Below are 24,952 nucleotides of genomic sequence, written 5' to 3'. Positions count from 1 at the left end.
CGTTAAGAATCTAGAATCACGTTGGCGTTTAAAGAAAAAAAAGCATCCAAGCAAAACGAGGAAGTGTTTAATGCGATCAAACGTGCTTCTCTTCCTTCTAACGCTAAACCAAACACACCCTAAGAAGTACTTAATTCAGCTTTAAAGTAATTTCAAATACAAAAACAGACAAGTCATGATTATTTGATAGTTAGAAATCCAAGGTTTAATAAAAAGAAGCTATTTAATTGTAAGCTGTACAAGAAAATTGAGTGTGTAAATACATTAACATCATATACAAAGAATTAAATAATACAAATACAAATACTGTTATTTGTATTAAATTAGAATGAAAAGGGATTTTGTAATTATGTATGTGGGAAATATAATTGTTAGAATCGCATTGATTTGAAAGATCTGAATGAAAATTTTTTTTAGATGGCCATATAAATAAAATTCAAATTCAAATTAAAACGTATATAGTTAAAGGGTAATAAGCGTGGTTTAGTTTGATGACAGACGTGAGGGGGAGTAAATAACATAGCGTTTGTTGAGTAAGTAAATAGTAAGGGAAAAGAATAGAGAATAAATGTGGAGTATTTTGTTATTTTTCTGAAGTAGATTAAGGTTGAATTTTGTTTGTATTGTTGTGGTTGTTGAGGCCGTATAATAAATTTAAGATAATGATTGATGGGTAGGGTTGGTTGTTTTTATTGGCACGTCATTAAATCCAAAGGTTGAAGAGCATTGACGGCCTATTTATTAGTGGATTATATCATGTGTTGTTGATTGTATGTTTCTAGTAAAAGTCAGTTTGATTCGAGCCATCGCTGAAGGAAATCTTTAACGAATGTAAAGGAAGATGGGCGTTAGACATCTACATAATGCTGGGATCATTATAAGTTGCAATGACTTGCATTGTAGTAGTAAGATAATCTGTAGACAATAAAAGCATAAGGTTGTAGTTGACGGATGGTGGGCTAGCCGAACAGAGGATAAAAAGCTAAAAAGAAAAAGTAGAAAAGATGGAGGATTTAGACTTTGGTTTTCATTGAAGTAGAGCAGTTGCTTTTAAGGTGGTGGTGGGAAGAGACGGATGGCAGGCAGGGGTGTTACATGGCAGGTACCTTCGTCGCCAGCCTCAGCGATTGGAAGGTTGACCACCACACCTGCCATGGCGGAGGCCGTCAATGGTGAAGATCCTCTCTTGCAGCGCAACCTTTGAGTCAGTGACGTCTTTGAGCCTGGCCTTGAGGGTGCTAGTTTCTTTGCAGAGTTGAATGTATTTCTGTTTCCACATGCCCACCAGATCATAATTGTAGTCTAGGACGTAGCAATCTTCCTTCTTACAGATCTCTCGGATGCATAGCCGAGCAGCGTCCTCGATGGAGAGGGTCGGGTTGAAAGCTATACGTCCGACAACTACCAGGGCTTCAAATGATGAAGGAGGGACGACGGAAACGAGATGTCGATAGCAAGTACGACCATCAGGGTATCTTTGGTTGAGGATCCTATATATGGGGCCAGGAATGTCCATCTTCTCGCAAGCCATGGCTAGGTAGGATCTCATGCTTTGTTGAAGCAACGGCTCATTCGGCGGAGTCTGCGGAACTAGATCACGACCTACGCGGCAGTGCATTTGGTTAGGACATAGTGTGAAGGAAAAGTGAAGGAGGTAGTACATGAGTATAGGGGACCACTTACTTTCTGGGATATTTGCTAAGTCGTATTGAAACCGGTGGAACCTTGCATGCAAGGCTCTCAAGGCAAGTCGCTGCTTGTCGCGATAGTCATCGGTCTCAACGGCATCCGGTGCTTCCCCAAGTTGTATGCGTCTCTTGCCCTCTTCCGGGTCTCCACCGCCAAAGAAAGAAAGCCACGCCTGCTCCGCCTGGGCCAATGTGTGGTATTTTTCCCAGCAACAGTCGTCGAACTCAGTAATCTGCTCAATAAGTTCTTCTAAGGATGTGTATATCCCGGGGATCCATCCGTTGAAGACACAGTAGTAATATGGTGAGGTTCGACCAGCCATTGTGAATGTTGTTCGTCGAAGGAGCGGTTAAGAAATGGAAAAAAATGGAGGTTTTATAGGCGTGCAAGTGTGGTCACTGGTGAGGTGAAGGCTTGGATACAAGAGGGGGAATTTTTCGACTGCAATTGGGGGGGCTTAGCTGACATAGTTGCAGGGGAATCCGATTCCTAATTAGTCTTGTGGACCCCTCCACCCCTAGTGATTGCTTTGAAAAAGCTTATGGTTTCAGATCATATTTAAATTTGTGTGGTAACAAAATTTGTTAGCACAAATTTGGCGGTCTCGTTCCAAAATATTTGGTGCGGCAATTTTGGGAATATTAATCTTGTGGTTCAATTAGTTTAAAGAGGAATGGGTAAGAATTTTGTTAGATCACAATGTGAAAGCCAAGTGGGAGGTAGATCATGTGAGGGGTTTTGATTGTATTTGTTTAGGGTGGTATAATGTCGATGTTAGGAGTACTGATGGCCTCGTTGATATTGATTAATGATGGATAATAAGACAAAAAGAAACCATAGGCATCTGTTAATGACTAAATGATAATGTTCATATTACTGTGCATAAGCTTCAAGTGTAACTTTAGATTTAAGAGGTCAAAGATGTATTGAGGAGAAGATGGGAAAATTCAAAAAGGGGTTTCTTTGTTAACTCTTAGCTGGGAAAAACTGTTAACGAAGGCTTAGTAACTGATTTGGTGAGAAGTCACCACGAATCGAATTTATATGAAGTTGTTTTTGATTGAGCAATACATGTTATCAATTTTAAAAATAAATCGATTTTTGTATACAAATAATTAATTAAAAAACTAATTAATATAGCTATAATGTTAGATTTTTTACTGTATTTTATTTAAAATAGAAGTTGACTAATTTAAATTGAAAAATTGTAGTTAATTGTTTACTATATAATTTTTTTAACCAAAATTATAATTAAAAATTATTAAAAGAAGAAAATTATCTGTATAATGGAGCAGCTCAATGTTAATAACATTTTTTATTTCTATTATAAAATATAAAAAAGATTTAATTCTCATAATAAAAATCATGATATTTTTTAGGGTCTAAATTTTTTTATTGTATTTTCATACATTTTTTTATGAATGATTAATTTAAATTATGTCTATTTAAATTTTAAATTACAAAGTAATTCAAATTTTATATTTTAAAATTCTAATTATATAACTGAAATTAAATTGATAAAAAAATGAGAAAATACTAATACAGTTTAAATCATATTAAAACGTAAACAAGTTCGGTTAGTCCATAAACAAAGTTTACGTAAATAAATACGTTTAGTCAATGTGATAGGTGAGTTTTGTAAAAACTTTATGAAGAGACAATAAAAAAATTAAATCCTATAAAATAGCATAATTTTGTTTGGAATTAATTTTTGTTATATTTGATAACAAGAAAAGTCTGATTAACATTGAGCTGGTCCAACATATTCAATAATTATTTTTGAATAATTTATACATATTAAAAAAAGGTTAAAAAATTATATAATAAACAATTAATTATTATTTATTAATGTAAATTAGTCAATTTATTTTTAAAATAAAATACGGGTAAAAATTCTAACATCATAATTATATTAATTGATTTTTTAATTAAATAATTTATATTAAAAAATTCAATTTTTTTAAAACCAAATAATAACACGTATCATCTATCTAATAATAATTTTAAGTGAAATTGATTGCAGATAAATTTCTGCCATATAATTTAGCACTGGAAGACCATTTTTTTTTATGTTGGTGTTATCCCTTTAGTGGTATTCTTTAAATAATGTCGAGATTAAATATATTATTTTTTATGGGACGATTGTAAATTTAAAATTAAATTTGTTAGTTACTATTTCTTTTCTTAAAACATGCCCATTGGAAAGTTAGCGTTTTGTTTATTTAAAATTTTATTTAGCTATAAACGTTAAACCTTTACATTTGTATTTTATAATTATTAGAAATTGGACGGTCTTTAGAAATATAAATTTCAGAAAATAAAATCCGTGTATTAAGAAAGACAGTAATCAACCATTTGATTAATACTCAACAATCTTTTTATATCGCCCATAACAAAAGTGCCCTGAATGCACCATTGTGTCATGTTATTATTTGGCGGGAGAGCAAACTAAGTTTCCCTCCATTAAGCTGTGATTGTACTGTAGTCATGGAAGATCTTGTACCTCGAATATTGTAATGCACGTGATTGTGTGCGCAATGGTGAGACTTGACATGGTGTGATGTTCTTTTTGCAGCAAATTATTGTGGGATGAGATGTATACGGCATGATTAAACTTACACGGCTTGGATTGGATCTACGTTGGTGCTTCGGGATGTCTGTGATGATAGAGGTATTCGGGAAGGCATTTCGATCAGTTTTGCGTCAAAAATTAATCTATCTGGAATACAAAATTTATTTGGCTCAATTTTTTAGTTATGGAATTCGTTAGTTTGCTTTTCCCGGATATGAAAATAGCGAGAAATAGACGAGAAGGTGGAATAGTTTTATGTCATTTTTAGGTGAAAGAACTCGGATGAAAAAACTTGTTAAGCAAAAATAAACAAACAAGTCGGAGGGTACGAACTTGTTGATGGCTGGAATTTGAATTTTAACAATGCAAAATGGACCGTGCGTTTTGTATATATATAATTTTTATGAAGCTGAAAATGAAATGGTAGGATCCGAGTTTCCTTTTTTTAAATATTAATTTGAATCTGCCAATGAGAAACGGTAGGTCCGATTTAGGTTTATTGAAAATATCAGATTCCGTGTTCTTCTTCAAGCTTGCTCTTCTTCTTCCTCTGGTTCTCTGCATTTGTATTTTTCTCCTTCATGGTATGTTATCCAAAAATTTGTTAGTATGATTTCTGTTATTATTTAGTAGAGTAAGAAAAATGGATAATAGACTACTTTTGAAAATGTATTATTTTAAATGATAAAGTACAAAAATAATACAGATTTGTATTCAACTTCTAACAATAACAACAACAATAACAAACTTCCTAACAATAATAATTTTAATTATAAAATATTAATAAAATTAAAAAAAACCTATATCTGATAAAAAATGATAATAATTCCTAAATTCAATTTCTAACCACAACAATAATAATTGGCCACCTAACAATAATAGTTATAATTATGAAATATAAAAAAATTAAAAAAAATTTAAACGGAGAGAGGTAGAAGTAGAAGGTGGAAGTGAAGTTGAAAGTGAAATCTTAAAGTGATTGTAACCGGATAATGAGAGTGGATTGCATGGGTCAAAGTTGTAAAAATCGGACCGGATCGGTCGGTTCGACTGAAAAACTGATGAATCGGACCATGTACCGGTCTGGTTTAGTATATTGACGGTTTAAGGAATAAACCGGTCAAAACCGGTACGAACCGATTAAACCGGTCAAAATCGGTACGAACTTAAACCGAACCGGTTCGGTCAACAAGCACAGTCAACGGTCAATCCCGCACATTGATGATGTCATGCTGATGTCAGCGTGCGGGTTGGGAAATTTTTAAAAAATGGAATGCAAGGCAGGACTCAAACTTGGCCCTTCTCAAAGAGAGACCAAGCTAACTACCACTGCAGTAGTTTGTTCTTTTAGAATATTTCATGCCTTTATCGCATATATATTGTATGTTATATAATATCCTAACTAATATATATATATATATATATATATATATATATATATATATATACAAAAATACTTAATTCAATATTTTTTAAATTAATTATTTTTTAACTGAAGTACAAATTAATTAATTTTAAAATAAAATAAAAATTACTTATTCTAAAAAAATAAATTTATATATAATTATTTAATTATATAAAGATATTTAGATTTTAAAATTACTCTTTGGATATAGTTTATAGATTGTTATTGTTACTGTGTCCAACTAAGATATTATTATAGTAGTACGGACTAATTTTATGTCTATCTTTCTATTAGTTATTTATAGAATTTGAGACTTAATTTTTCTTAAAATATTAGTAAAAATATGTATTTTAAATTTTAATGTTAGGTTTCTTATTATTTTATATTTTTTATTTACATGAGACCGGTTTTACTAGTTGGACCAGTAACTCATCGGTTGAACCAATAAACCAATAAACCAGTAACCTGACCGGTTCGATCACCGGTTCGGTTCTGACAACTATGGCATGGGTCTTTGTTTGGTTTCACGGCACGGTTCGGGGAGAAGCTGCCGCGCGATGCGTGTCCAGGCTGCATCAAATCGGACCGTGCGTTTAGTGAAACGCAACTCTGACGGTCCGTGTGGTGAATGGGAACTCGCAGGGTCCGAGTTGTGGTTTCACTGACACCACAAAATTGTGAAGCACCTCTCTCTCCCATATCAGAATCCAACACCACTAATGCATCCATATGCAAATTAAAAAACGAATTTATTTGCGGTGCAATTTGAATTACATAATTTGATTTTGAAAATCTAATCCTATCCAAAATATTTTTAAGAGATAAGTATTGTCTTGATCCCTAGAATTGAAGGTCAGAGTCGAAGCCATGATAAACGTAATTTTTAATATAGAATCATCCGTTACATTTTTTTCGTTTTAATATCGTCCTTTTTAATAAAATGTTTTGTTTTATTCGTCAACTATGTCTACTTTTAGGGGTGTGAATGGGTCGAGTGAAACCGGGTTTGACGTGACCCACACCTGGCCCGAAATATACACCTGGCCTATGGATGAGACCCGAACCCAACCCTAGATCCAATGAAGCCTATACACTTTTGGGTCACAATTATATCGGGTAAAAACTGGGGCGTTAATATTATATTACATTGATACCATCTTATAAGCTAGCATGTGAAAATATCCAAATTTTCAAGATGCCAACCATTAAAACATAACCGTAATCAATACTAATATTGTCTAATAACACCAAATATTTAAACAATACAAATAATACAATACTATGCATTAGTCTAAAATCTTATGCCTTTTAAACATAAAACATTAACTTATAGTCTTATAATAACTAATAACACGAAATATTAAGGATTACGATACTTAAATTCCACATAAGAATGACCATCATCCATTACTAATAACACAAAATATTAGTTGTGTACAATGACCGGGCCACCGGCCTGATTTTGGGTGACCAGAGTTATGCCCTGATCCGACCCGAATTAATGACGGGGTCTATTTCTGAGACCCTTACCCAGTCCTAGACCCGGTGAAATCACACGAAATTAGAGTATACATTGTTCGGGGCACGGCCGGACAGGGCCGGGCCGGGCCGGGCCATGCACACCGCTACCTCTAAATGGGATATGACGCTTCAGTGAGAGGGAAAGCAATGATCTTTAGTGAGCGTGTGGAGGCGCGTGTGATGCAACAATAGATAATGAAAGACAGAGTCCTGACCGAGTTGCGGGAAGGAACTGCAGATGAAACTGCAGAGAACGACGTGGTCACGAATATGTGACTATGATACGATAATAAATCTGTCAAAGAATTAAAAAAGAAACACGACAAGTATTGTACGTTTGATTTGTTAATTGATTGCAATTATAAATAAATGTTTCAATTACGACAATGAAGAAGAGTAAATAGCCAAATTTGTCCCTGAAATTTAAGGCATTTTTCAAATTGGGCATGAAAATTATTTTCCTGCTGTGTTAGTCATTGAATGATAAAACGTAAGTCAAATTGATTCTGCCGTCAGTTAGATGATGACATGTCACGCTAAGGGCCACATGTCACCAGATGATTGGTTGATGTGCCAGGTTAGCGACACGTAACACGCCACATGCCTCTAAGACATTTAAAAGAAATATTTAAAGAAATATTTTAAAAGATATATTTTATTCCATATAAAACTATTTGAAAAGAAAAAATGAGCTAACAAACAACTTAATTACGAGAGTCTTTGAAAATATTTATCACCTATCAAGAATGAGCTGAAGAGTACTGTATAGAATTTGAATTGATAGCTAGATTATCAATATTTTAAAAAAGTCTCGCAAGTGAACATTTTGTCAGTTTTTTTTAAGGCATGGAAAAAAAAAATATATATATATATATTTGTTTAATTTATAAATTGTTAATCTTTTAATAAAGTAATTTAAATTAGATAAAAAAAATATTTTATTCCTTGGAAAACAATTTTAACAGATAGATTAAAATTTGTTAGTAGGACTATAAAAATTTGTAATGTCATACTGATTTAGGTAAATACATGCATATACCCAAATTTTATATAAAATATTTTGTATAGTCTATAAAATCGTAAAAATTAAAAAAAAAATCTTACTTACGTAATTTATTAGGACATTACAAATTTTTACAGTACTCCTAATATTTTTTGAAGCCATTTGTTTTACATTCCTTCGCATGAAATGAAATAATGTTTTTAATTTTTGAATTATTAATTATTCGGTGATGTGATTTTTTCTTTACTGGCACATAGTTTATTATTATTATTATTATTATTATTATTATTATTATTACTTTGCACAATCAAATAGTCATAGATAAAGTTAAAAAACTATGACGTGTAATCATGACTTGAAAAATTATAAGGGCCAAATTTTTTTCATATATAATAGAAGTGTGAAAGTTTATCATTTAAAAATATGAAAGTTTATCATTTTGCTATGATGGAGAAAATTTAATGTACTTAACATCTAACAGAGTTAAAATAATTGTTCAAAAAATAAATCATGGTACGACTTTATTATTTATATTCATCATAAAAAGTTTATGGAATTATTCGTAAATAAATTTTAAGAAGGAAACATCTTTTTTAATTATTTTTTAAATAAACTTTAACTTTAAATTTAAAATGGAAATTCAAGCAAATTTTTTAATAATATTAATTTGTCGTATTCAATTATTCAATTATTTTTTAATCACGTTCAGATCAGTTACTGTTAAAGAAAAAACATTTCCTTTTACTGAATTATGTTTTCTCGAAAATAATTTACTGCTAAAATTATTAAACTTTTCACAACCCATAAGTTAAAACAAAATTATGAACGAAAAAATTTAACCATCAAATAGAAAGAAATGAAAATAGCAATACCACAAATTGCACATCATCGCATCATCAGCACCCAAACCAACATTACCCCCAATTTAAAAAACTAGTTCACCCCAAAAACATCAGGAAAACTTTGGCATTTGGCCATATACCCAAAGGCTATAAAAAAATAAAAAAAATTCCCTAATGGAGAAAGACCTAGAAGCAATGAACAGAAAATTAACCTCGAATACAGCGATCATTTAATGAGAGAGAGAAAATAAACAAGAGAGACGTTCTTGAGTATATGTGCATGAAGGGGATCACCATGAGAAGCATCCATGCGGAACATGCATGCATTTGGTGAGAAGAATTAGCCCGTTCTACTTGCTTCTTTATGTGTCCATGCCTCATGGTGGCATCTTTGTCCATGTAGCGATTCATAGGCGGAATGACGGTTATACCCTTGTGGTGCTTAGCGCGCGAATTGTGCTAAATTCCATTTTATTGGAATTTTCAGAGGGTCATAGCTGGAAATGTGCTTAAGTTAATGTCAACTGATTAAGTGTATCTATGTGTGCATACTTGTAATGATTACATAGTCCTCTCAAGGGAAAGTATGTAGCACCTACCACGACTAGGCTTGGGTGATATGTAAGCGTAGATGCTGTGAGTGGATTACTGCTCCTCTTTTAGAAGTTAGAACTGGAACAACATCTTCACTAGTTTCGAACTGGAAGCCGTACGGACGATCAACATGGAAGCCTCGGAGTCCTTTCTACAAGATTCTCAGGACGTTCCTTTAGAAGAGTAAGTTCGCTATACATGCAGCATGTATCAATATTAGCAGTGTAACAAAAATGTTCTCCTTCACATTTGCTGACGTTGACTGTGCTGGTGTATTGACTGTGTAGGTTGGACCCCGGCGAAAACATTGAACAAGAGCGGGACCGATCCACAAACCACGTGGACGCTGTCATGAACCTTGACCTAACCATAGAAGGGGTGAGCAAAATATTGCTCTTGACGTACATTTTCCATGGCTTGTCATGGAGGACGACTATATACATTTATAAAATTCGACAACCCTTTTTTGCTATACCATGTGTCTCTCACGTTGTTAGTTGTGAAGTTTTGTGCTTCTTCTGAAGTGGTATCTGTTTTGTTTGACAGCCCCTTCGAGAGCAGCTTTCACAGCCTAATGCAACGGCTGAACACGATGCGGTGGAAAAAGACATGCTGGCCCGCATTTTTCTTCATGAGAAGGTATCTTGTGACCCGTTTCGTTGCCTAACCGTGTCTGAGTGTGTCGTATCTGACATTGTTGCGGGTGTTACAGTCAGTAAAACTTCAGTTGTGTATAACCGTGGAATGTTTGACTTTGTCGTCTTTGCACTTCATTTGCACCAATTTTCAGCACACTCAAACATTCGCGGAGCTTCAATGAAACTTCTCTTGGGGAGGGGGGGGGGTTGTGAATCATTGAAAATATTATCCAGGAATAATTAAATGAAAAAAAAAGCTGTAGGTATGATTTTATTCAAAATTTGTTATTAACGTGTCACATTGCATAGATTTAAATTTAAGTAAAAAAGTATAGTCGATTTAGATTATCAATAAATTTACTTTACGTTAATAAACTAAACTAATTTTAAAAATTTAAATTGGCATAACCGATTATAAATTTAATTAGAAAGAAGAACTTATATTTGTATTTAGAAAATCAATTTTTCACCAGAAAGTACGTTTCTTTTAAAATGATACAGAAACTTCTCTTGGGGGGGGGGGGATTTCATTGAAAAAATTATGCAGTTATAATTAAATTAAATTAAAAACTGTTAGTATAATTTTATTCAATATTTGTTATTAACATGTAACATTGCATATAATTAAATATAAGTTAAAACGTATAGTGCATTTAGATTACCAATAAATTTACTTTACCTTAATAAAGTAAACTAATTTTAAAAATTTAAGTTATGTTATCACCGATTATAAATTTAATTACAAAAAATAATTAGTTTTGTATTTAAAAAATGAATTTTTTACCAGCAAGTACGTTTCTTTTAAAATATACAGAATTAAGTATTAGTTGTCAATTAATGTATAAGTTAATCGTAGTTTATAACGTACACAGAAAAAAACTTTTAAACATGAAGAACAAGATACATGTTTATAAAATTTTGAAGAATTTATTTGGACGTTACACAGCATTACTTGGCACTTATTCAATATATTTTTAATTCTCGAAAGTAAAGACAATAATAATGCTACTCTATAACTGTTTTTTGTTTGTGAGACATAAGAAGTTGGCCAATGTGACTGCACTGAAAATGGCCTCTCAAAATGGGTCTTACTATTCTATGTAAATGGTTAATAATGACTGTAAAGGGATATTTGAAACGGGCCTATGTTCGGGCCAGTCCATACGAGTCAAAACGTGATTGTTTCATTCAGCCAGAAGGCCTAAAATAATTTTAATTAAACAAGTTTTTAACCAAACGGGAACTTTTAAACCCTCCTTCTTTGGTTTTCATCTGCGAACGATGATTCCATCATCTCCACCTTGACATCCTTGGCTGGTGAGAGAATCAATCACAGACCCAGAAAGTCTTAATCCTCCATGTCATCCCTCTACTTGAAACTCTGTTGCCGCCAACGTCCTTTTGCCGTCTTTATTTCTTCGTCAGTTTGAGGGGAAGGTGAATTGGGTTTAAGTTGTGTTCTCTTTACGTTTGTTTGCCTGATATAATTTGCAATAATGTAATGGTAGTCCTTAATAACAGCGACCAATTCTATTCATTCCACTTCCATCCATCACTTCTGTAGGATACTCTTTAGGTTTAACATTTCATTACATATTGAATTGTCCAGCTGAGACATGCAACCTAATCCCAAATTGCATTGCTAGGAAATCCGTTTTTATTCTTTCCTTGTTCTACTGTTTTACTGAACCTTTCATGCCTAGCATATCTAATCGAATAGGATTATTTGCTGCTACTCTGAACGAATTGCAGTGTTTATTATGTCTAATTTCATAACTCTGTTACCGGCTAACTGCTTGACGTAAAATTGCACAGCCCATGATGGAGAATCGCTACTCAGTTTTTGGCCCTTATTTCCCCTTGTAAAAATTTTGATTACAGTCCCTTGACGACAATATGCATTGCCTATTTTACTGAGTCACTGTGAATCTGTTGTTCAATAGAGATTAGCTCTGCGATACACATTGTTTAGATTCTGTTTATTCTTCTGATGTTAATTACTTGTTGATGAAAATCAATTTTGTATTAACTCTTGTGATGTGCGATGTCAATAAAGGGTTCCAATGAAAAGCTTGCGGACATTGAGTCCCGGTTGGCCATCATTGAGAAGAGGACAGCCACCTTCGACGGGTATTTGCTCCAAATTCTTGACTTGGCTCAACGGCAACATGACCGAAGCGGTAGCATCGTCATGGTTCCTAGGCCGTGTATGCCACCGCAGCAAGAGGACAACACAAAGAGGAACACCTCCTCAGAGGTCGTGCCCCAATCAGGTAACGTCACCGCTGTTTCTGCCCAAACTGAGGTCAAAAGCATCACACAACAAGGAGGTTCCTTCACCCATCTGAGGCCACCCTCCGAGAAGGGCAAAGGCATACAACAAGTCCCAAATGCAGAGGGGTCCCTGTTTGACCTCTTTGTACCTGACTCGCCATGTGAGGAGGATGACCTTGTCATAGATGAAACCAAATCAACACCAAGAAATATCACGGGGGCCTCTCACCTCAGTCAGCACATGACTACCCAGCAACACTGGGCTGTTGGGCTATCAAAGGGAAGTGGTCAGTGGCACGGCAAGATATCTCAAATCCCTTCATCCACTTATGAGAAGGTACGATGTAGTTGTTCATTCTGATTAATTTTGTGGTCATCCTGCAGCACGGATTGTTCTTGGAAGGTGTTTGCATGTGTTCAAACGACTCTAAACATATTTCTTAATAACAGGACATTTCAAGCCTTCCTACTTGGTCTGACTTTGACAGCACAACTGAACTGTGTGGCCTATTCACGTCGACTCCAACTATGAGCAAACCTGCTAAGCTGCCAAAACTGGAGCGCATTGAGATGACATGTTTAGGCAGGCCAGCATCTTCAATGACCCGAGACATGCAGGTGCTGATGCAGGATTCCGTAACCCAAAGTCGTCCGAAGAGGACCGTCCTCAGGCAGGCCGCACGAGGCCGTGGGCGTGGCCGTCGCAACAACCATGTTGATCCCACTGAACCCCGAATCCCAAAGGTAGTTGCCATGCTTTGTGTAACAATGACACTGTTATCAAATTACCTTACCTAAACTGCCATCAATCTATACCCTATCTAACTCTAACCCTCTAACTCTCGCAGACGTATGAAATGGTGTTCAGGCCATTTAACAATATGGGACTCTCGTTGCAGGAGTGCAAGTTATCGGCTTACATTTTCGGCAAAGAACTTCCACCCGAGTGAGACATCTAACATGAGTATTCTGTTATGTGCTAATGTGCTACTACGTCAATATTATTTTTTACTAAGTAGTTCTGATGTTATTTCAGGGAGATCTTGTTTAAGTATTCATTCTTCGATTTGCCTCGGGCTCTTTTCATGTCACTGGCCCCCCCACATACCCCATGTCTTGATGTAAGTCATCGAAAATGTTTTTTGGAATGTAAACTTTGAGCCTTCAACCCCGTTGTGTATACATATTCAACTTTTGGCGTTGTTGCAGATAATTAATGCAACATGCCTGATGAGGTCGGTTCAGGCACGCAAAAGCATGACTCCCCGTGCCTGGTTTCTGCCAACTAACTTCGCAACGGATGTCCTGCTTGACACCCCAGTTAGTGAGCTGGCCAAACATTACCAGCCAAAGTGGATGCACGAGACAAACCAACTGGAACACGTACGATATCTATCCATGAAACCCTATTTTGGATGTCATTTCGTTATCACTGCCTGTGTAATAATTGTTTCCTCCGATGAACTGTTACCGCTAGTTAGAAAAGCATTTTCACCCTCGATAATGTAGGTCTATGTGCCTGTTTGGGAGGCCATCGATACGTGCTACATGCTGTTGTTGGATGTGAAGGGTGCAAGCTTGTTTGTCCTAGATGTAAGCAGAAGTCCCGAGAGCATTGTTCGTCGAGAGGCTAACATGCGGCGCATAGTAAGTAATCTCTTCACGTGTACCTTCCAACTATGTTACTGTACCTTGTTCATGCAAACATTTTCCTACCTTAAACATTTGTAACTACTGTTTCTTTCCTCGCAGTGCCGTGTCCTGGGGAAAATCTTCTCGGCGGACAGGAACATTGTCAACTTCAGACACACAAATCCAGACCCTTCTAATTGGGGATCCTTGCAGTATCCTGGAGCCATTCCAAATGCAGTGGATAGGTAAGTCAAGTTACCTTTAAGGTATTTGCAGAATATGTAGAATGATGAATACCATAACTATGTCTGCCATGTAGGAGAAATTTTTTTTCTTTTGTTCCATTCTGTGAGGTGTTTCTTCTTTCTCGTTTATTATTATATTTAATTTGCAATGATGTTATTCTATAGCATGAATATTCTTCAGTTGTTGTTGAGGGTAGAAGATATAAGAAAGATAAATATAAGACAGCGGTGTGACCAAAGTATGAAGGAGAAATTATCATTTATCACCAAACCGGACGTACACGTAATAGTCACGATACACTAGTTTATCGTGCTTTTGTTTTTTCTGCACTTGTTACACCGGCTGACTAGTATTTACTTGTGTTAGAATATGATATATGATGAACTGATGCCTTTTTTAATTCCTCTTGAAACTATGTTTCCTTGTTTCGTTGTCTTAGTTCTTATGCACCTTTAAATTGTCCAATTTTCTTCACAGGTTCGGTATTTCTGTTAAGTTTTATCCGAACACATATTTCTGTTTTAGTGATGCCTTCTTTAATTCTTCTTCAAACTATGTTTTCTTGTTTCATTGTCATAGTTCTTATGCACCTTTAAATTCTCCAATTTGCTTCACATGTTCGGTATTTCTGTTAAGTATTATCCGCACACGTATTTCTGTTTAACTGTTGACTTTTTTAATTCATCTTGAAAGTATGTTTTCTTCTTTCGTTGTCTTAGATCTGATGCACCTTTAAATTCTCCATTTCTCTTCACATGTTCGGTATTTCTGTTTAGTATTATCCGGACACATATTTCTGTTTAACTGATGCCTTTTTTAATTCCTCTTGAAACTATGTTTTCTCGTTTCATTGTCTTAGTTATTTTGCACCTTTAAATTCTCCAATTCTCTTCACATGTTCGGTATTTCTGTTTAGTATTATCCGCACACATATTTCTGTTTAAATGATGCCTTTTTTAATTCCTCTTGAGACTATGTTTTCTTGTTTCATTGTCTTGGTTCTTTTGCACCTTTAAAATCTCCAACTCTCTTCACATGTTCGGTATCTCTGTTTAGTATTATCCGCACACATATTTCTGTTTAACTGATGCCTTTTTTAATTCCTCTTGAAACTATGTTTTCTTCTTTCATTGTCTTGGTTCTTTTGCACCTTTAAAATCTCCAATTCTCTTGACATGTTTGGTATTTCTGTTTAGTATTATCTGCACACATATTTCTGTTTAACTGATGCCTTTTTTAATTCCTCTTGAAACTATGTTTTCTTGTTTCATTGTCTTGGTTCTTTTGCACCTTTAAAATCTCCAATTCTCTTCACATGTTCGGTATTTCTGTTTAGTATTATCCGGACACATATTTCTGTTTAACTGATGCCTTTTTTAATTCCTCTTGAAACTATGTTTTCTCGTTTCATTGTCTTAGTTATTTTGTACCTTTAAATTTTCCAATTCTCTTCACATGTTCGGTATTTCTTTTTAGTATTATCCGCACACGTATTTCTGTTTAACTGATGCCTTTTTTAATTCCTCTTGAAACTATGTTTTCTTCTTTCGTTGTCTTAGATCTGATGCACCTTTAAATTCTCCAGTTCTCTTCACATGTTCGGTATTTCAGTTTAGTATTATCCGCACACATATTTCTGTTTAACTGATGCCTTTTTTAATTCCTCTTGAGACTATGTTTTCTTGTTTCATTGTCTTGGTTCTTTTGCACCTTTAAATTCTCCAACTCTCTTCACATGTTCGGTATCTCTGTTTAGTATTATCCGCACACATATTTCTGTTTAACTGATGCCTTTTTTAATTCCTCTTGAAACTATGTTTTCTCGTTTCATTGTCTTGGTTCTTTTGCCCCTTTAAATTCTCCAGTTCTCTTCACATGTTCGGTAGCTCTGTTTAGTATTATCCGCACACATATTTCTGTTTAAGTGATGCCTTTTTTAATTCCTCTTGAGACTATGTTTTCTTGTTTCATTGTCTTGGTTCTTTTGCACCTTTAAAATCTCCAACTCTCTTCACATGTTCGGTATCTCTGTTTAGTATTATCCGCACACATATTTCTGTTTAACTGATGCCTTTTTTAATTCCTCTTGAAACTATGTTTTCTTGTTTCATTGTCTTGGTTCTTTTGCACCTTTAAAATCTCCAATTCTCTTCACATGTTCGGTATTTCTGTTTAGTATTATCCGGACACATATTTCTGTTTAACTGATGCCTTTTTTAATTCCTCTTGAAACTATGTTTTCTCGTTTCATTGTCTTAGTTATTTTGTACCTTTAAATTTTCCAATTCTCTTCACATGTTCGGTATTTCTTTTTAGTATTATCCGCACACGTATTTCTGTTTAACTGATGCCTTTTTTAATTCCTCTTGAAACTATGTTTTCTTCTTTCGTTGTCTTAGATCTGATGCACCTTTAAATTCTCCAGTTCTCTTCACATGTTCGGTATTTCAGTTTAGTATTATCCGCACACATATTTCTGTTTAAGTGATGCCTTTTTTAATTCCTCTTGAGACTATGTTTTCTTGTTTCATTGTCTTGGTTCTTTTGCACCTTTAAATTCTCCAACTCTCTTCACATGTTCGATATCTCTGTTTAGTATTATCCGCACACATATTTCTGTTTAACTGATGCCTTTTTTAATTCCTCTTGAAACTATGTTTTCTTCTTTCATTGTCTTGGTTCTTTTGCACCTTTAAAATCTCCAATTCTCTTGACATGTTTGGTATTTCTGTTTAGTATTATCCGCACACATATTTCTGTTTAACTGATGCCTTTTTTAATTCCTCTTGAAACTATGTTTTCTCATTTCATTGTCTTAGTTATTTTGTACCTTTAAAATCTCCAATTCTCTTCACATGTTTGGTATTTCTGTTTAGTATTATCCGCACACATATTTCTGTTTAACTGATGCCTTTTTTAATTCCTCTTGAAACTATGTTTTCGTGTTTCATTGTCTTGGTTCTTTTGCACCTTTAAAATCTCCAATTCTCTTCACATGTTCGGTATCTCTGTTTAGTATTATCCGCACACATATTTCTGTTTAACTGATGCCTTTTTTAATTCCTCTTGAAACTATGTTTTCTTCTTTCATTGTCTTGGTTCTTTTGCACCTTTAAAATCTCCAATTCTCTTGACATGTTTGGTATTTCTGTTTAGTATTATCCGCACACATATTTCTGTTTAACTGATGCCTTTTTTAATTCCTCTTGAAACTATGTTTTCTCATTTCATTGTCTTAGTTATTTTGTACCTTTAAAATCTCCAATTCTCTTCACATGTTCGGTATCTCTGTTTAGTATTATCCGCACACATATTTCTGTTTAACTGATGCCTTTTTTAATTCCTCTTGAAACTATGTTTTCTTGTTTCATTGTCTTGGTTCTTTTGCACCTTTAAAATCTCCAATTCTCTTCACATGTTCGGTATTTCTGTTTAGTATTATCCGGACACATATTTCTGTTTAACTGATGCCTTTTTTAATTCCTCTTGAAACTATGTTTTCTCGTTTCATTGTCTTAGTTATTTTGTACCTTTAAATTTTCCAATTCTCTTCACATGTTCGGTATTTCTTTTTAGTATTATCCGCACACGTATTTCTGTTTAACTGATGCCTTTTTTAATTCCTCTTGAAACTATGTTTTCTTCTTTCGTTGTCTTAGATCTGATGCACCTTTAAATTCTCCAGTTCTCTTCACATGTTCGGTATTTCAGTTTAGTATTATCCGCACACATATTTCTGTTTAAGTGATGCCTTTTTTAATTCCTCTTGAGACTATGTTTTCTTGTTTCATTGTCTTGGTTCTTTTGCACCTTTAAATTCTCCAACTCTCTTCACATGTTCGATATCTCTGTTTAGTATTATCCGCACACATATTTCTGTTTAACTGATGCCTTTTTTAATTCCTCTTGAAACTATGTTTTCTTCTTTCATTGTCTTGGTTCTTTTGCACCTTTAAAATCTCCAATTCTCTTGACATGTTTGGTATTTCTGTTTAGTATTATCCGCACACATATTTCTGTTTAACTGATGCCTTTTTTAATTCCTCTTGAAACTATGTTTTCTCATTTCATTGTCTTAGTTATTTTGTACCTTTAAAATCTCCAATTCTCTTCACATGTTTGGTATTTCTGTTTAGTATTATCCGCACACATATTTCTGTTTAACTGATGCCTTTTTTAATTCCTCTTGAAACTATGTTTTCGTGTTTCATTGTCTTGGTTCTTTTGCACCTTTAAAATCTCCAATTCTCTTCACATGTTCGGTATCTCTGTTTAGTATTATCCGCACACATATTTCTGTTTAACTGATGCCTTTTTTAATTCCTCTTGAAACTATGTTTTCTTCTTTCATTGTCTTGGTTCTTTTGCACCTTTAAAATCTCCAATTCTCTTGACATGTTTGGTATTTCTGTTTAGTATTATCCGCACACATATTTCTGTTTAACTGATGCCTTTTTTAATTCCTCTTGAAACTATGTTTTCTCATTTCATTGTCTTAGTTATTTTGTACCTTTAAAATCTCCAATTCTCTTCACATGTTTGGTATTTCTGTTTAGTATTATCCGCACACATATTTCTGTTTAACTGATGCCTTTTTTAATTCCTCTTGAAACTATGTTTTCGTGTTTCATTGTCTTGGTTCTTTTGCACCTTTAAAATCTCCAATTCTCTTCACATGTTCGGTATTTCTGTTTAGTATTATCCGGACACATATTTCTGTTTAACTGATGCCTATTTTAATTCCTCTTGAAACTATGTTTTCTCGTTTCATTGTCTTAGTTATTTTGTACCTTTAAATTCTCCAATTCTCTTCACATGTTCGGTATTTCTGTTTAGTATTATCCGCACACATATTTCTGTTTAACTGATGCCTTTTTTAATTCCTCTTGAGACTATGTTTTCTTGTTTCATTGTCTTGGTTCTTTTGCACCTTTAAAATCTCCAACTCTCTTCACATGTTCGGTATCTCTGTTTAGTATTATCCGCACACATATTTCTGTTTAACTGATGCCTTTTTTAATTCCTCTTGAAACTATGTTTTCTCGTTTCATTGTCTTAGTTATTTGGCACCTTTAAAATCTCCAATTCTCTTCACATGTTCGGTATATCTGTTTAGTATTATCCGCACACATATTTCTGTTTAACTGATGCCTTTTTTAATTGTTCTTGAAACCATGTTTTCTTGTTTCATTGTCTTAGTTCTTTTGCACCTTTAAATTCTCCAATTCTCTTCACATGTTTGGTATTTCTGTTTAGTATTATCCGCACACATATTTCTGTTTAACTGATGCCTTTTGCAATTCCTCTTGAAACGTTGTTTTCTTGTTTCATTCTCTTAGTTCTTTTGCACCTTTAAATTCTCCAATTTACTTCACATGTTCGGTATTTCTGTTTAATATTATCCGCACACATAATTCTGTTTAGTATCTTCTTCACATGTTCGGTATCAACAAAAACTATTGTGAACCAATAAGTTATGCACTACTATGTGTGGGATAGATCTCTTTTTTTCCTTGCCTGATTTTTTTCCTCTCCACCAATACTTTTCCACACGCTTCGTCACACTAACGCGCTGACCCAATGATGTACGATTTTATGATGCAGCAACGAGACATCTACGTGGCTATTGTACTGGCTGCAGCAGGATGGGGGATTTTCAACTCGAATTTTTGCTCCCATGGTGAATTTGATGCAATGCCCTTTATTAAACAATAGCTTCAAGACACAACAATTGATAATTTTTAACCCTGATAACGCTGTTTGTGCTTATTTTACTTGAATTGTTCATGACACTGTAACTATCATTATGCAGATCAACCCTGAAGCGGTACGAATGCGGACTGCTACTAGCATTGCTAGCTGTGACGCAAATGAAAATGGATGCTTCATAGATGTTAAAGCGGAGCTGCTTTGGCGTGATCTCATGGATCGCCCTGAATAGTGCTGGCTACTTTGATCCCCCTCTATTTTGATCTATTTTGATAACCATGTGACTTGTATTTTTTGCTTTTGGATGTATTGTGAATAGAAATGTCAAATACCTTCTATCACTCGGGGTTACGGTAATGTTGTTAGGGATGTTAGGCTTCAGTACTCAGTCGCTGTGATGTGAGTAACTAGATTTCTGGTATTTTGGCTTTAGGATTGTAACAACCATGCGGTCTATGTAAGCGCATATTCACCTTGGCCACATATCCGCAGATGTCGCATGGGCTGCACTGAATCTTATTTGAATGTGGCTTAATGTAACGTACTACTCTTTATCTAGTAAAGTGTTTCCAGTTTATCCTGCACTATTCAACCACACCTGCTTACCGTTCAGTGTGCCACAGGTTTCCATACCTTTCTTCATAACAGAATTATACAACATTTACACGACTTTTCGCACCACATCTTACATTTCCTATCATCAAAAATTAATGAACGTACATGTTCCTTAAAAATATGATATTTTACTACTTGGAAAAAAAGGAAAATTAGAAACAAGATCCAGAACATATATTCATCATGATAACGGCATAAAATCCTGGGTTCTTCAGTAGCACAATCCAAATGACTCCTGTCTATATATTTTTCTTCTTTAGAATTCTATGGCAATTCTAGCATTCTATCCACTAAGTTCCTCCTTATACAGAGGCAACAAATCTCGGTTACCAAGACCTCCACCCAATAACTAAATAGCCCTTTTGGTACATCAGCAGTCTGTAGAGGTGATCCATTATTGAAGCTCTTTTCTTTCACCCTTGTGCAGAGATTCCTCTGATGCATAAATGCTTCAGTCAGAAGTCCACACTCGATCCTTGCCCGCACTGCAGTCACAGCGTCTCTAAGTGAAATATTGAGGCACACCATCACCACCAGCCCACCTAAAAACCATCAGAGCTGTGTCAGGGCTATTCCTTTCTAATAGCACTTCAGTAACTTTAGGGTGTGATGCTGCACCAGAAATTTCAGGAAGGAAGCTTCAAGCTTCCTAACAGAATAATAAATATATAATAATCTCAAAAGAAAAACAACAGATCAACCTTAACAGCAAATATTACAAAATGTAACATGGTCATTGCATAGGGACTACAAGACCATAGCTCCTCATTGTTACTTTCGGAAGGAGGGATTCTTAGTACACTTACGGCTTAACAAACAGCTGTGTATTTACTTTGATAAATACTAGACCAAGACCCTGTTATTAAATGGGAAAAAATTAGCATATATAATATCTCTGTCTCAAAATAACAGAAAAAGAAGATAATATCTGCATATATATAATGAAGATTCTCAGCCAATCATCATGAGCCAAGCAAGCAACAAGCAAAAACAAAAATATCAGCAAAAAAAAGATAAAAATAGTTATACAATCACTCTATCAAAAAGAAAATCTTCCAAGACTAAACCTGCTTTGTCTTTAACACGCTCTCTTGGAGATGATGCAAATCATGACCTTGTGCTGAAACAGTTCCCTTAAAACATGACTCCAAAATGTCTAGCACATTTGATATCCCTTTCAAGTGTAATGAAAATCTCAGAAGTGAACTCAATTTCTCTTGCATTTGAAAAAAAAATCAAGATTATCTAAACCACATTGTTGGGGAGCACAAAACCTCGGAAGCATAAAATATACTTGCTATAAAAATTATCTTTAAAATTAACATACAATACTTTCATAGTGGTATTAAAATGACCATATCATACGATCAACCCAACCACAGAATCCGCTGTCATTAAAAGGTTAACAAATCTAGTTAAAAATTCAAGATCATTACATACTCAACACACTTCAATCCACATACATCCCAACACATCAGCATGACCAATAACACATACTTGCACCATTAGCAACCCACGCTGAATGAGAACTTGCGAATACCCACCAATTAATACGTCGAAACCGCTACAAGGATCATCAACACAATTCTCCCTTCTTCCTACCTTTACGGACCCTGCACGGCATCATGAACACACATCATTGTCATCATATTGTTAATTTCACACACTGTTCAGTACCACTAATTCTTGAACACGTGTTTCTAATATTTTAGAACAACATTCATAACATGATACGTCCAATCTAGGGGAAGGTATGTCTGAAGTGAATCAAGGTTTTCGTGCTTACCACGTTAACAGTTTGTGATAACATGTTCGCACCCTCGCCCTGGGTTGAGGGTGCTGATGTCGGTGGAGCATTGGGACACCGGGTCCTTCGATGACCAACACAACCGCATGTGCTGCACTTACGCCGCTTGATACCCCTACACCCAAGAGGTTCATTACCACGTCCTGTGCCTTTCGTCTTGACACTAATAGGATCCCTAACCCCTCCCCCACTGTTGCCAGCTCCATTCCCAGCAACTGCACCTCCTAGTCCATTTTTTTTTTCAAGCCAACATGTATCCTCTACAACCTTAGCTAAATATTGCCTAAAGTCCTCCTCCCTAATACATGCTACTTTTGCTAACCGCTTGCAGTGCTGGAGGAATGCACCCACTCTACTCCGATACAAAACACCCGCATCACCATATCGGCTGCTTAACGGTTCGTAACAAAGATCTTCCTTCGCTGCTTTGGACCACCGCGCCAACACAAGACTCTTAGGAAGGGAATCAATATCTAACCTAACCAAAACTGCTAGAATGTGAACACATGGCAAACCAAATGACTCCATCCTCAGGCAACTGCAAAGAAACTCCTCTTTCCCTTTCATATGAACCACATCCCACCGTGAATTCGGTCTTCTATACTTCTGTGTTACATACACACACCTATCGTCACGCTCGATGCACTCCAATATGGTGATCCGAACACACCTTTTAAGTGACTCACGATATCTTGAGAATATTTCCCTTGTGAAGTTTATTGCTCCTGACTTTTCTAACTCCGGGAACTGTGTTTGAAGCACCGGTGTCCCGTACGATGATCGGAAGTCAAGCTCTTCCTCATTGTCCCTCAGGAAGTCCACACATCGTTGAAAATTGGTTACAAACTCAAGTATGCCGTATCGCCTTTCCACAAATCTCCCTAACTTTGCGTGCAATGACTCGCACCGAGATGTTGTGCGGAGCCCAGCATAAAACCTGCCCCGTATGTAAGCAGTTGCCCATGAAGACTTCTTCTCGTATACGTCCTTGACCCACTCTAACTCCCTAACCCCACACTCCTCCAGCATGGCATCCCAAAGCAACTCAAACTCCCCAACCTCAACATCAGCAAGCATGCAATGTCTAAACAACGATGTGAATCGGGGTTTACACACGTTAACCGTTGCATTCTTCAAAAGGTGCCAAGCGCATAAGCGATGGTGAGCATTTGGAAACACTTCCTGAATAGCTACGCGCATTGATCGATCGCCATCAGTTATCACCGCTGTTGGTGCTTTACCCCCCATGCATTGCAGTAAATTTCTTAAAACCCATACATATGATGCAATTGACTCGCATGAAACCATCGCAGTTGCAAACACGCAGGTCTGGTTGTGATGATTAACCCCAGAAAAAACAATTACTGGCAGATTGTACTTGTTCCGCCCGTAAGTTGCATCGAATGCTAGTACATCTCCAAATACTTTATAATCATCCTGGCTTCGCCCATCACTCCAAAATAGATCGCACATGTGCTGCCCCTCACCAACCTCGTACCTCCAATACAATTTCTCGTCCGTCCGGGCCGCACCCTCCAAAACCCTCAACGCAGCATTCACGTCACCATTCTGCATCGCCCTTTGTCGCCTAATCTCGTTGTACATATCTCGCTTTGTAAACGGAACCAAATTAAAACCTCCCGCCTGTGCAGCAATGGACTCATAGATCTTTGGAATTGATATCCCAACTTGCCTCATGCTCTTCATGTGTGCAATATCAACATCAGATATCTTACGGTGTGCAGGTAGATAGTCCACATACTTCATAGGCAGGAGCTCATGGTTATGTTCCTCCACAAAAAAAGACACAAACCATCTCCCACTATCCCCTTTAGGCTTAATACGCATCTCCACAGGACACCCGCACCGAGTCACTACCTTGTGCTCCCTCTTCCGATCCACCTTCTCTAGCCACTTCTTGTCTCTAAACCCTTGTCTATTACACAGATACGTGTAACGAACAAAATCACCATTCCTATTTTTCAACTTCTTCCCTTGTCGCATCGCAAATCCCTTTGCCCTACTATACTCTTCATAGAAAATAGTTGCTTCCGCTGGACTATTGAACTCCATCTTAAGTACATCTGCCGCAGTAACCCGTCCAGCATTAGATATCGTGTTGGTAGTGCCTTCACTCTGCTTATAAATTAAACCCTCAAACTCATCCTCTTCCACTCCTATGTCAAGCATTTTTTCCTGCACGAATTCACAAGTTGACATGTTAAATACCTTTCACGTCAGCTCATAAATTCTCGATAACTCAAAAGAAACCTTTAAATAAATTTATCGCCCCACACCCATACCCAATAGTTTGCTCTTCAATTTTACATAATTCGTACCTCGTCATCGCCCGCCCTTGTAGCCATTTCACCATCTGGATCTGAATCATCACCATTCCCGCATCC

The 24,952-nt window shown here is 35.7% G+C and overlaps 3 protein-coding genes across 3 annotated transcripts; 1 reads left to right on the top strand and 2 right to left on the bottom strand.

The window, feature by feature from the left end:
• Positions 1 to 914: 914 nt before the first annotated feature.
• LOC148543644 (uncharacterized) lies at positions 915 to 2,060 on the bottom strand. The gene is made up of 2 exons (XM_088500617.1): positions 1,684 to 2,060; positions 915 to 1,602 (listed from the first exon to the last, which is right to left on the bottom strand). Exons 1-2 carry the CDS (start codon positions 2,009 to 2,011, stop codon positions 1,121 to 1,123), a joined length of 810 nt encoding a protein of 269 aa, XP_088356743.1. The 5' UTR covers positions 2,012 to 2,060; the 3' UTR covers positions 915 to 1,120.
• A 7,629-nt stretch (positions 2,061 to 9,689) lies between these two features.
• Positions 9,690 to 20,357, top strand: LOC148543643 (uncharacterized). The gene is made up of 12 exons (XM_088498614.1): positions 9,690 to 9,809; positions 9,914 to 10,004; positions 10,173 to 10,337; positions 12,321 to 12,875; positions 12,989 to 13,282; positions 13,387 to 13,484; positions 13,575 to 13,659; positions 13,784 to 13,921; positions 14,048 to 14,185; positions 14,291 to 14,415; positions 14,581 to 14,698; positions 20,229 to 20,357. Exons 1-12 carry the CDS (start codon positions 9,757 to 9,759, stop codon positions 20,355 to 20,357), a joined length of 1,989 nt encoding a protein of 662 aa, XP_088354740.1. The 5' UTR covers positions 9,690 to 9,756.
• Positions 20,358 to 22,481: 2,124 nt separating this feature from the next.
• LOC148543642 (protein FAR1-RELATED SEQUENCE 5-like) lies at positions 22,482 to 24,638 on the bottom strand. The gene has a single exon (XM_088498613.1). The coding sequence runs from the start codon at positions 24,618 to 24,620 to the stop codon at positions 22,482 to 22,484; it is 2,139 nt and encodes a 712-aa protein (XP_088354739.1). The 5' UTR covers positions 24,621 to 24,638.
• Between the last annotated feature and the right edge of the window lie 314 nt (positions 24,639 to 24,952).

The sequence above is a fragment of the Arachis ipaensis genome, chromosome B9 (genome assembly GCF_059453495.1).
Source record: "Arachis ipaensis isolate K30076 ecotype BB chromosome B9, ASM5945349v1, whole genome shotgun sequence".
Taxonomy (NCBI): domain Eukaryota; kingdom Viridiplantae; phylum Streptophyta; class Magnoliopsida; order Fabales; family Fabaceae; genus Arachis; species Arachis ipaensis.
This window is presented reverse-complemented; position numbering and strand designations above follow the sequence as displayed.